This window comes from Lontra canadensis, unplaced genomic scaffold, assembly GCF_010015895.1.
Source record: "Lontra canadensis isolate GAN:19392208 unplaced genomic scaffold, GSC_riverotter_1.0 scaffold130, whole genome shotgun sequence".
Classification (NCBI taxonomy): Eukaryota; Metazoa; Chordata; class Mammalia; order Carnivora; family Mustelidae; genus Lontra; species Lontra canadensis.
Window position 1 is genome coordinate 2,913,584 of NW_022631124.1, and position 13,563 is coordinate 2,927,146.

The 13,563-nt window shown below is 35.6% G+C and overlaps 1 protein-coding gene across 2 annotated transcripts in view; it reads left to right on the forward strand.

The window, feature by feature from the left end:
* The window catches only part of GCC2 (GRIP and coiled-coil domain containing 2), a 56,080-nt gene that overhangs the window by 19,421 nt on the left and 23,096 nt on the right, over positions 1-13,563 (forward strand). For both annotated transcript variants that reach the window (XM_032842431.1, XM_032842429.1), the window contains exons 10-13: positions 2,824-2,943; positions 7,206-7,370; positions 7,689-7,793; positions 8,437-8,599. In XM_032842431.1, the coding sequence (XP_032698322.1) occupies positions 2,824-2,943; positions 7,206-7,370; positions 7,689-7,793; positions 8,437-8,599 (553 nt within the window). The remainder of the gene's footprint in view (positions 1-2,823; positions 2,944-7,205; positions 7,371-7,688; positions 7,794-8,436; positions 8,600-13,563) is intronic.

Genomic DNA, 13,563 nt, shown 5'->3' on the forward strand with positions numbered 1-13,563 from the left:
AGTTAAGAAATGGGCAGAAGACCTAAACAAACATTTTTCCAAAGAAGACATCCAGATGACTAGCAGATACATTTTTTTTTTAAAGATTTTTATTTATTTGTCAGAGAGAGTGCCCAAGAGCACAAGCAGGGGGAGCGGCAGGTTCCCCACTGAGCAGGACCCTAGGATCATGACCTGAGCTGAAGGCAGAGTGAGCCACCCAGGCATTCCTAGCAGATATGTTCTAAAAAGAAGCTTAACATCAGTCATCCTCAGGGAAATACAAATCAAATTAACCACAATGAGATGCCACCTCACTCTTGTCAGAATAGCTAAAATTAACAAAACAACAGATGTTGGTGAGGATGCGGAGAAAGGGCAACCTCTTACACTATTGGTGGGAATGCAAACTGATGCAGCTACTCTGGAAAACAGTATGGAGTTTCCTCAAAAAGTTAAAAATAGAACTACCATAGTACCCAGCAATTGCACTACTAGGTATTTACCCAAAGAATACAAAATTAGTGATTCAAAGGGGTGCATGCACCCTGATATTTAGAGCAGCATTATCAACAATAGCCAAACTTTGGAAAGAGCCCAGATGTCCATTGACAGATGAATGGATAAAAAAGATGTGGCATATATTTACTATGGAATGTTACTCAACCATCAAAAAGAATGAAATCTTGCCATTTGCAACAATGTGGATGGAGCTAGTTTATTATGCTAAACACCATAAGTCAGAAAAAGGCAAATACCTTATGATGTCACTCATATGTCAAATTTAAGAAACAAAACAGATGAACAGAGGGGAAGGGGAAAAGACAGGAATGCAAACCATAAGAGACTCTTAAATGTAGAGAAAAAAACAGGGTGGGTGGGGAATGGGCAAAATGAGTGATGAGTATTAAGGAAGGCACTTGTGATGAGCACTGTGTATTATATATAAGTGATGAATCACCAAATTCTATGCCTGAAACTGATTTTACCATATGTATTAACTAGTATTTAAATAAAAAATGAAATTAAAAAAAAAAAGCATGATAATCACTTTTTATAAAAACAAACTTATAATTGAGCTCCGTCAGGCTTCTTAGGGAGCATCAATATTAGGATGCTGAGTAAATTTGTGGATTACTTACAAATTTGGCCAATTTCTTTTTTCAGTATTCATACCGCTTACAATAATCATCTTTATTAGTTTTTTTAAAGATCTAACACGCAACAGTTCTGAAGGGATGATAATTCATAATTATTCTTTGCTGATTATAGTCAATTTCCTGTAGAGAGCCATTATTTACTAGAGACTGCTTTGGTATTCAATTTTTGCAGCCCTTGACAACTGTTAGAACCATAGCGAGTAAAAACGACGACAACCAGCTAGCATGTAAGAGCATAAAGTGCTCTGATCTATAGAGTTAAAGGAATCTGCACAAATACAAAACAAGCATGGAATCTTCTCTCTGTGGAAAAGAACACAAATGATTTCTCAGGATGCCAGGAAGTAACAGAATCCTCAGACAAATAAACATGGACAAACAAATTTTTAAGCCAGATTCTAGATTCCCAATTCCTGCCTTTGTCACAAGATGAGTAGACCATAAAGTTGAAACCCAGATTCTAACACTCAGCTACCAGTGTGGAGAACAGTTGATTATATATAAATCAGAATTAGAAACAAAATTAGATTTGGCCAAGACTCAGATTTGGCAGGGCACCTGGGTGGCTCAGTGGGTTAAAGCCTCTGCCTTCGGCTCGGGTTATGATCCCAGGGTTCTGGGATTGAGCCCCACATCAGGCTCTCTGCTCCGCGGAGAGCCTGCTTCCTCCTCTCTCTCCCTGCCTGCCTCTCTGCCTACTTGTGATCTCTCTCTGTCAAATAAATAAATAAAATCTTTAAAAAAAAAAAAAAAAGAATCAGATTTGGCAAGCAGGAACCAGAAAGAGCATATAATTGTCACACATGAGACCTCAGAGGAGACTGGGAAGGGGACCAAAGGACTCAAGAGGTCCTGGTCTGGATGAAGGCCACTTTTTAGGCTTCCCAAAATAAACTTTCAAAGAAAACTCAGAAAGATTTTGTTATTCTGCACACAAATTCATTTATGTGAAGAACAAGTCAGTAGTTCTCCAGGAACAAAAGTGGAAACAGGATTTGTAAGAGAGAAGAGAGGAAGGAAAAAAAAATCCCACTTACAGTCTGGAAATAGTGAATCTCATGTACATATTTTGGAGGATAACCTGATTTGCTAGTACGTCATGAAAAGGCCAGTCTGGGCACTTTGTTCTTGAGTAGGGGCAAACCAGAAATATTAAAGAAAATTCCGTTGGTTTTAGAGTTCAGAAAATGTTAAATATTTTGTCACAGAGTTTAAGAGACTGTTTTTATAAAATATCTTCCCATGTTCTTCCATTAGCACTTCTACCTTTTATTAGGCTGGTCCTGAAACATTTCCCTCTTCAGAATTCTTTCGGTAGAAGGCAACCAGGTTAAACTTTTTCTCCTCCTTCTCCAAATGTTGTTCATGTTTCAGAAGTTTATTTTTGTTGATGACTAGAATACTTAACTTGCAGATATTATATTGTGTAAATGTAAAATCCTTTTGCCCTTTAATAGTTCCCTCATACTAAAAGTCATCTGAATTATACTAATTATATAATGCCAGTTAGCTATTCAACCAAATGTTGAATTTAAATATTTTAAGCTTTATTCATAAATGTTCTCATGGACTCGTGAACTCAATAGACTCATAAATGTTCTTTCAAGATGGCTTGATAATATAGTCTGACTGGTTGAATGTATAATAATTGCCTGAAGTTAAATCCTTTTGTCTTTTTTTGAAGAATCTTTTATTAGAATATGATAAGCAGTCAGAGCAGTTGGATGTGGAAAAAGAACGTGCTAATAATTTTGAGCATCACATAGAAGACCTTACAAGACAATTAAGGAATTCAACTTTTCAGGTAAAATTTTTTTGAGATATAATTGACATAGAACATTATGTTACTTTAGTTTCAGGCATACAACATCATGATTTATATATAGTTAATACCTGTGACCATACATAGTTAATTTTTTCTTGCAATTAGAATTTTAAGATTTTACTTTTTTAAGTAAAAAAATTTTTTATTACTTCATCAAAATCAAAAGCTTCTGCACAGCAAAGGAAACAGTCAACAAAACAAAGAGGCAACCCACAGAATGGGAGAAGATATTCGCAAAGGACAGCATAAACAAAGGGCTGATATCTAAAATCTATAAAGAACTCCTCAAACTCAACACACACAAAACAGATAATCACGTCAAAAAATGGGCAAAAGATATGGACAGACACTACTCCAATGTAGACATGCAAATCACTAACAGACACATGAAAAAATGTTCATCATCACTAGCCATCAGAGAGATTCAAACCAAAACCACATTGAGATACCACCTTACACCAGTTAAAATGGCCAAAATTAACAAGACAGTAAACAACACGTGTTGGAGAAGATGTGAAGAAAGGGGAATCCTCTTAAACTGTTGGTGGGAATGCAAGCTGGTGCAGCCACTTTGGAAAACAGTGTGGAGATTCCTCAAGAAATTGAAAATAGAGCTTCCCTATGACCCTGCAATTGCACTACTGGGTATTTACCCCAAAGATACAGATGTAGTGAAAAGAAGGGCCATCTGTACCCCAATGTTTATAGCAGCAATGGCCACGGTCACCAAACTGGAAAGAACCAAGATGCGCTTCAATGGACGAATGGGTAAGGAAGATGTGGTCCATATACACTATGGAGTATTATGCCTCCATCAGAAAGGATGAATACCCAGCTTTTGTAGCAACATTGATGGGACTGGAAGAGATTATGCTGAGTGAAATAAGTCAAGCAGAGAGAGTCAGTTATCATATGGTTTCACTTATTTGTGGAGCATAACAAATAGCATGGAGGACAATGAAGAGGAGAAGGGAGTTGAGGGAAATTGGAGGGGGAGATGAACTATGAGAGACTGGACTCTGAAGAACTAACTGAGAGTTTTGGAGGGGAGGGAGGTGGGAGGTTGGGTGAGCCTGGTGGTGGGTATTATGGAGGGCACTTATTTGCATGGAGCACTGGGTGTGGTACATAAACAATGAATTCTGGAACACTGAAAAGAAATTTAAAAACAAAATTTTTTTTTAGTGTATTATATTAGTCCCCATACAGTATATCATTAGTTTTTGATGTGCTGTTCCATGACTCATTGTTTGGGTATGACACCCAGTGCTCCATGCAGTCCATGCCCTCCTTAATACCCATCACCAGCTCACCCATCCTCTCACCCCACTCCCTTCTAAAACCCTCAGTTTGTTTCCTAGATTCCATAGTCTCTCGTGGTTCGTCTTCCACTCCAATTTCTCCCCCTTCATTTTTCAGTTCTCTTAATGTCCTCCATGCTATTCTTTATGTTCCACAAATAAGTGAAACCATATTATAATTGACTCTCTCTTTGACTTACTCACTTAACAATCTCCTCCAGTCCCATCCATGTTGATACAAAAGTTGGGTATTCATCCTTTCTGATGGCTGAGTAATATTCCACTGTGTATATGGACCACATCTTCTTAATCCCTCTGTTGAAGGGCATCTTGGCTGTTTCCACAGTTTAGCTATTGTGGACATTGCTGCTGCGAACATTAACTATAGCACCATGCTGTACATTACATTTCATTATTTATTTATTTTACAAGTGTAACTTTGTACCCCTTGACTCCCTTCAGTGATTTCACTCACACCCCACCCTGTGCCTGTGGCAACCACATATTCTCCCTCTCTCTCTCTATGAGTTTAGTTTGTTTTTTTTTTAATTCCACATATAAGTGAAATCATACAGTATTTGTCTTTCTCTTTCTGACTTATTTCACTTAACGTAATGTCCTCAAGGTCCATTCATGTTGTCACAGATAGCAAGATTTCGTACTCTGTATGGCTTAATAATATTCTGTTGTATGGATACACCACATTTTCCTTATCCATTCATCCATCAGTGATCACTTAGGTTGTGTCCTTATCCTGACTATTGTTAGTCATGCTGCAATGAACATGGCTGTACATACATCTTTTTGAGTTAGTGTTTTTGTTTTCTTTGAACAAATACCCAGACGTGGAACTATTGGATCATATAGTAGTTCTGTTTTTAATTTTTTGAAGAACTTCCCATGCTGTTTTCCACAGTGGCTGCACCAATTTACATTCTCACCAACAGTACACAAGTGTTCCCTTTTCTCAACATCCTTGGCAACACTTGTTTTTGGTTGGTATATTTTTTTTAATAATAGTCATTTTAACAGGGATGAGATGATATTTCATGGTGGTTTTGATTTGCTTTCTCTAATGATCCATGATGTTGAACATCTTTTCATGTACCTATTGGCCATCTGTATGTCTTTGGGAAAATGTCTGTTTAGGTATTTTGCCCATTTTTAAATCGAATTCTTTGGTCTTTTGCTATTGAGTTATAGGAGTTCTTTATTTAGGATATTAACCCATTATCAGCTACAAGATTTACAAGTAATTTCTTCTTTTCAGTAGGTTGCCTTTTCATTCTCTTGATGGTTTCTTTTGCTGTAAAGAAGCCTTTGAGTTTGATACAGTCTCATGTGTTGATTTTTGTTTTTGTTGCCTTTGCCTTTGGTGTCAGGTTCAAAAAATCATTGACAAGACTAATGTCAAGGAGCTTACTGCCAATCTCTAGGAGTCTTATGGTTTCAAGTCCTACATTCAAATTTTGTGCCATTTTGAGTTAATTTTTGTGTAAGGTGTAAGATAGTGGTCCAGTTTCATTCTTTTGCATATGTCCATCCAACTTGCCCAACACCATTTATTGAAGAGACTATCCTTTTCTCATTGTATATTCTTGGCTCCTTTGTCATAAATGAATTGACCATATATACATGGGTTTATTTGGGGGCTCTTTTTTCTGTTTCATTGATCTGTGTGTCTTATTATGCCAGTACCATACTATTTTGAGTGCTACAGTTTTATAATACATTTTGAAATCAGGGAGCATGATACCTCCAGTTTTGTTGTTCTTTTTCAAGATTGCTTTGGCAGTTTGGGCTCTTTGGTGGTTCTGTACAAGTTTTAGAATTGTTGTTCTAGTTCTGTGAAAAATGCCATTGGATTTTGATAGGGATTGCTCTGAATCTATAGATTGCTTTGGTCAGTATAACAATATTTGTACTTTCAGAAAATATTGATTCTTCCAAACTATGAACATAGAGTATCTTCCATTTATTTGTGTCATCTTCAGTTCATTTCATCAGTGTCTTATAGTTTTAAACATACAAATCTTTCACCTCTTTGATTGAATTTGTTATTAGGTATTTTTTTTTCTTTTAGATGCAGTTATGTGGGATTATTTATTCTTAATTTCTCTTCCTTATAGTTTGTTATTAGTGTATAGAAACACAACAGATTTCTGTATATTGATCTTATATTCTGTAGCTCTACTGAATTCATTTATTACCTCTCATATTTTTTGTGGAGTCTTTAGAGTTTTCTATACATAGTATCCTGTCATCTGCAAATAGAGTTTTACTTCTTCCTTTCTAATTTAGATCCCTTTTCTTTTTCTTACTTATTGCTATGGCTAGGACGTCTAACACTATGTTAAATAAGAGTGGGAATCTTCTCTTGTTCCTGATCTTAGAGGAGAAGTATGATGTAGCTGTGGTTGCATCATATATGGCCTTTATTATGTTGAGGTACATTCCTCTACACTCACTTTGTTGAGAGGACTTTTCAGGTAATTTTAAATTGAGTAAATGCAGACGTGAAAAATGTAATAAGTATATTTCGATTTCAAAATTTTTGCATAAAAATTAAAATTAAATTCATTAAAATTAAAAGAAACAATTCATTTTGTTCTTGCCATTGTTGGGAGAAGAATATGATAAAAAACTGGCAACTTTCCTGTCTTATCTATTGCTCTAATCTCCACTCCCTGGGTGTTTTGGTTTGCTTTTTGTTTTTTGCCTTTTCCTCTGCCAGCACGCCTGGTCTCTTGTAATGTTTGCCAAATTTATTTTAAGAGTAATAAAGTTTTAAACTTATTCTTGATTTTACATTATGTGGATTTGTTTTTGAAATCTTTACTTTTCATACTCTGCCAGTAATCTTATAATGTATCATTTTATTCTCCCTCCCCTATACATATTTTCTACATGTTTACAGTAGTGAATCATTTGTCATTCTAGTGCGAAAAATTAAGTTCTGATAATGAAGATCTCTTAGCTCGTATTGAGACACTGCAGTCTAATGCGAAGTTATTAGAAGTACAGATTTTAGAAGTCCAAAAAGCCAAAGCAGTGGCAGACAAAGAGCTGGAAGCCGAAAAACTTCAGAAAGAGCAGAAGATAAAGGTAAAAACAGTCCTGTGGGATTAGTTCATGTTATATAGTGATACTTTCATCATATTATTTAAGTGAAGGAAAGACTTTGTAATGAGAAGATTTTGTGAATACAAGAGTTCATTAATTCTTTAATATATAATGTATGTCAGCTATGAAGTTGAGAATCCCAAGCTATGATTTTGGGATGCGTGTTTTTTAAATATTAAAAGATTTTCAAGCTTTTTATATTACAGTATGTCAGATTTATTCTATAGACCCTTGCAAATACGTTTTTAATGTTGGTTTGTTTGGGGGGTGGAGTGGTGATATTTTTATTTTTAATTGCAGGAGCATGCCAGTTCCATAAATGAACTTGAAGAACTTCAGCTGCAGCTTCGGAAGGAAAAGAAACAGCTTCAGAAAACCATGCAAGAATTAGAGCTGGTTAGAAAGGTAAAATAAAACTCCAGATTCAAAACGGAGGTCAATATTCACAGTGTTAAACAATTCTGATAGTTTAGAAAGGAAATATTTCAAAAATGAGGTTTTTGAGGAACTAACATAATCGTGTATAAATTGTTAGCCTCGAAAGAATGAAAGTTTTAAGATTTCTCTCAGTCCTATCTTCTCAGAAGAATCTAGGCTCACAGATGGTTTGATACTTCATTTTTTTGTCCAGGATTGTTATAGGACACATGAAGTTTTAATTAATGTCAAAAGTTGGAATATATTATACTTAAACCTTTGACTCTGCTTTATTCTCTGCTTTATTCAAAGATGAGGCTAAAAATCAGGGTGTTTTAAGAGTTGCTTAAATGTTAATGTTTTATAAATGAGAACTCCATGAGTAGAACTGTCAATTGTGGTTAATGAAAATTCTGATGAAATTTGATGAAAATACTTTGTAAAAGTACAAAAATAGAAGGTACCAACTGTAGCTTCTTCATATGATGTGTAAACTTACTGTGTTACAGAAAAGCATTAATAGAAAGTGTTTATTCCTTTGGCATAATTTACAGGTATGCAATTTAGCAATATTACAAATAAGATTAACTGATCTACTATTATGTGGATCTTTTATTTCTCATATGTGCAGGATGCCCAGCAAACCACGTTGATGAATATGGAAATAGCTGATTATGAACGTTTGATGAAAGAACTGAATCAAAAGTTAGCTAATAAAAACAGCAAGATAGAAGATCTGGAGCAAGAAATTAAAATTCAGAAGCAGAAACAAGAAACCCTACAAGAAGAAATGAGTGAGTAAAACAAAATTTAATTTACCTTACCGTAATTTCGTTATAACAGAATACAGGCAAGCAGTATTAGTTGTGCATTTCACCAGTCTTTGACTGCCAGCAGATCTTTCACACAGTGCTAAATATTCTTAAGGACCAAGAGGGTTGTAAAACCATTTTTTGTTGAGATGTGTACAGTCTGTGTTGGTGCATAATGCAATCATTTACGTAAACATTTCTTAAGTACCTGCTGCATGACTGATACAAAGATTTAAAAAAAATGGTCTTGTCCACGATTTGCTGGTTGTCAGCAGAGTGAGATCATTTAAATAGCAGTGAAATCTTTTTTTCGAGGTGATTATATTCCATTCTCTCCATAAGATAATTTCTAACTTCAAGCATCTAAAATTATATATCCCTTTAAGCACCCTTCAGCCACATCTCATAAATTGGTATGTTGTACTTTTGATTTTAAATCAGCTCAAAATATTTTTAAATTTCCTTTGGATTTCTTCTTTGACCCATGGGTTATTCAGAGGTGTGTTGTTTAATTCATTTAAAGGAATTTCACTTGTCTTTCTGTTAATCTGAATTCTTTTGTGATTAGAGAACATACCATGTATGATTTCAGTCCTTTTAAGTTTATTGAGTTTTGTTTTATGGCCCAAAATAAGATTTCTTTTGGTGAATGCTCCTTAGGCACTTGAAAATGTGTTCAGTGTTAGTTGTTGGATAGTGTTCTAACTAATGTCAGTTAAATCAAGTCAGCTGACAGTTCAGGTTTTCTATATTTTTAATGATTTTCTGACTACTGCTCTACCAAGTACTGAGAGAGATACATTGAATTTCCTGAACATAACTGTGGGTTTCTTTCTCTTTTCACTTTTGTCAGTTTTGACTTCATGTATTTAGGAACTCTGGAATTAGCTACATGTACATTTAGAATCATTACTTGCTCTTGTTAATTTAATTTCTCTATTACTGTGAGGTGTGTTTTTTTATTACAGTTAGTATTTCTTTTTCTAAAGTCCACTTTGATATTAATATAACCACTCCAGCTTTCTTTTGTTTCTTGTTTACATGGCATGTTTTTTCCCATCCTTTAGCTTTCAACCTAAGTCTATAGTGTTTCTTTAAGATAGCTTATAGTTGAATCTTCCTTTTCTCTCCAAGCTGACAGCCTTTGCTATTTAAGTGGAATGTGTAAGTCATTTATTTTTAACATAATTATTTATGTGATTAGGTCTAAACCTACTACCTTGCTGACTGTTTCTATTTGTCTTATAATTTATTTCCTTTTTCCTCTTTTTCTGCCTTCTTTTCAATTGAGTAATTTATATGATGCCGTTTTTATCTCCATTATTAGCTTATTAGCTATGCCTTTTGTTAGTTTTAGTGGATGCTTTAGGCTTTATGTCATGAACTTATTACAGATTACTTCTAAGTAAATTATACCACCTCATATGCAGACTAAGATTCTTAGTAATACTTTTCCCCCTCTTTTGTCCTTTATGCTATCGTGTCATACATTTTACTTCTACATGTGTCATAGACGTAATAATTGTGTTATTTTTGTTTGAAGATAGTTATCTTTTAAAGAGAGATCAGCAAACCAAGACCCACAATAGCTGTGTGTCATATGAAGGTTTTATTGAAACACAGCTTTGTCCATTTGCATTGTCTATGGCTGCTTTCATGCTACTCAGAACGGTTGAGTAGTTGTAACAGAGACTCTATCACCTACAATCCTATCATATTATCTCACCATTTAAAATGTTTTCCCATCCCTGTTGTTTTTTTTTAAAGATTTATTTATTTATTTGAGTGAGAGAGGGTATGAGAGGAGAGAATGTCAGAGGGAGAAGCAGACTCTCATTGGAGCTGGGACCGCGATGCAGGACTCCATCCCAGGACTCCGGGATCATGACCTGAGCCTAAGGCAGTGGCTTAACCAACTGAGCCCCCTAGGCGCCCTCCAATCCCTGTTTTAAAGAAATGCGGGGCTCCTGGGTGGCTCAGTGGGTTAAAGCCTCTGCCTTTGGCTCGGGTCGTGATCCCAGGGTCCTGGGATCGAGCCCCGCATTGGGCTCTCTGCTCAGCAGGGAGCCTGCTTCCTCCTCTCTCTCTCTCTGCCTGCCTCTCTGCCTACTTGTGATCTCTGTCTGTCAAATAAATAAAATCTTTTAAAAAAGAAAGAAAGAAAGAAAAGGAAAAGAAAAAGAAATGAAAATTCAGAGAATTTTTTTTTTAAATTTGCCCACATATTTACCATTTCTGGTGCTCTTCATTCATCTATAGGCAAATTTCATCAAATAAGACTTTCCTTTTGCTTGAAGAACTTCTTTTAACATATCTTTTTTTTTTTTTAAAGTTTTTTTTATTTATTTGTCAGAGAACACAAGCAGGGGGAGCGACAGGCAGCAGGAGAAGCAGGTTCCCCGCTGAGCAAGAAGCCTGTCGTGGGACTCGATCCCAGGACCCTGGGATCATGACCTGAGCTGAAGGCAGACACTTAACCAACTGAGCCACTCAGGCACCCCTAACATATCTTATAATGTAGGCTATAGGCATTGAATTCTGTAATGTTTTGTTTGCCTGAAAAAAAAAGGTCTTCATTTTTGAAAGATAGTTTTGCTGGGAAGCATCTGGGTGGCTCAGTCAGTTAAGCACCCAGTTCTTTGTTTCATCTCGGGTCATGATCTCACAGTTGTGGGTATTGAGCCCTGTGTTGGGCTCTGTGCTCAGTGTGGAGTCGGCTTCAGATTCTTTCTCCCTACCCCACTGACCCTCCCTGTACATGCAGTCTCTCTTTTTCTAAAATGAATAAATCTTTAAAAAAAAAAAAAAGATAATTTTGCTGAGTATGGAATTTTATGATGTGCCTTGGTGGGTCTTTTTTCACTGTTTATATCCTGCTTGTGTTTTGTAGAGTTTCTTTGTGGTATGTAATTTTTCTAGTTATCTTCAAATATATCATATTTTTCACCATTATTTACTTTACTATTTTTTGGTCTAAATCCTCTTCCTTTTATCCCCCCCCAAGACTCCCAATTACACACATTAGACCACTTGATACAGTTTCATAGGTTAGTGATGCTGTTTATTTTTTTCTTCACTTCTCTCCTTTTTTCACTTTTATTAAATAGAATATAGTTTCGATTCTAGTCGTTTCTTATTATTAAATAGCCTTTAAATTCTCTCATCTTCAGGGTCTAATATATTATTACCATCTAGTGATATTTTCACTTTAGATACTGTATTTTTCATCTCTGGAAATTCCATTTGTATTTTCTTGTTCTTGTTTTTTTTTTTTTTTTATTTATCTTTTCATTATGTTCATGTTTTCCTTCAAATCCTAAAGAATATTCTATAATTTCTTGTTCTAATTCTACTGATTGTATTTTTTCCTGTTATAAGTAATATTTTCCTGCTTCTTTGCATGGGAAATAATTTTTTAAATTGGTGTGAATTTTACATTGTTGAATGCTAGATTTTTTGTATTCATTTACAGAGTTAAACTTTGTCAGGTCATTTGTGGATCACTTTTATTTTTTTGTGGCTTGTTTTTCATCTTTTTTAAAACAAGTGTGGTGTACACTTTCCTATAGATTTAGTTCAGTCCCTCAACTAGGTGGGGAATCTTCTGATGTCTACTGAGTGCCTGTATATTAAACGAAATCTCTTTACTTTGGCTGGTGGGAACGATTTATAGCCTTCTGTGAACCCTGGGAATTGTTCCAGTTGTAGCTCTGTATTCACTGTTCTTTCCCCAGCCATTGTTCTTTGCATCTCAGGAAGACTACTGCTCTATTTGGGATTCCCCTCCTGTTCCACAGTCCAGAAATTGCCTCCAGACAGAAAGCTAGAACTATAACATGGCTCACCTATTTACCTTCTCAGAGATCACAGCTAGATTTCAGGAATTTTAATATAGTTTGTTCAGTTTTCTAATTGTTTACAGCAGAAGGTATGTCTACGTCTTGTTACTCCCTCCTGATGAGAAGCTGAAGTTCCATAAAATGATTTTCATTGGCTGCAAAAATATTACTGTACAAGATTTTAGATACATAAATGATGAGGAAATGGGATAAAAGGAAACATTGAGATGTAGGACTATACAGTGAAGTCAGATATAAGATCAAGACATAAAGTATATGTTTTGTGTACTTTTGCTATCACTAAGGTCTCCGTAAATTGGCTTTGAGCTTCCCAGAAGCCATGCAAATGTGATGCTCATCAGCAACACAGCTTTTCCTGGTACTTAGATGTGTGAGAGAAGTTGTTTAAAAGACATTATTAATAAAAGGACCACTGTGTCATATGCAACAGTGCTCCCAGACCTAACTTAAATATCACCGTGTGTCCACAGAGCTTTTTGGAAAGCCCAGGCACAATTGTGAAGAATCAGAATCTTAAAAAGGTGGGGCCTTGAAGTCTGTGTTTTCAAAAGTCTTATATGTGATTTTTGAAGTTAATGCTACCTTAGGAATATCAAACACCCAGAAATAGCAAAATTAAAGCCACCAAATAAATAATGTTTAGTAAGAATATATTTTACATATAAAAACAGACCATGAACTGGGAATTTTCAAATTCAAAGACTGATAGCCTAGAATGGCTTATAAAGTGAAATGAGGGACACCTGGGTGACTCAGTTGGTTAAGCGACTGCCTTCAGCGCAGGTCATGATCTCACGGTCCTGGGATCGAGTCCCGCATCGAGCTCCCTGCTCAGTGGGGATCCTGCTTCTTCCTCTGCGTGCTGCTCCTCCTACTGGGTGCTCATTCTCTCTCTCTCTCACACTCACAAATAAAATCTTTAAATAAAGTGAAACAAGCAAATTTAACCTTTACAATGATTGCTTATTACAGTGGAGGTTTCCAGATGACAAGTCCACTTATTTTGCAGAATGAGCTAAATTAAGTTTCACTTGCGTGGCTTAAATGGTTTTATCTGCTCAGGCAACTTTCAAACCCTGTATCCAT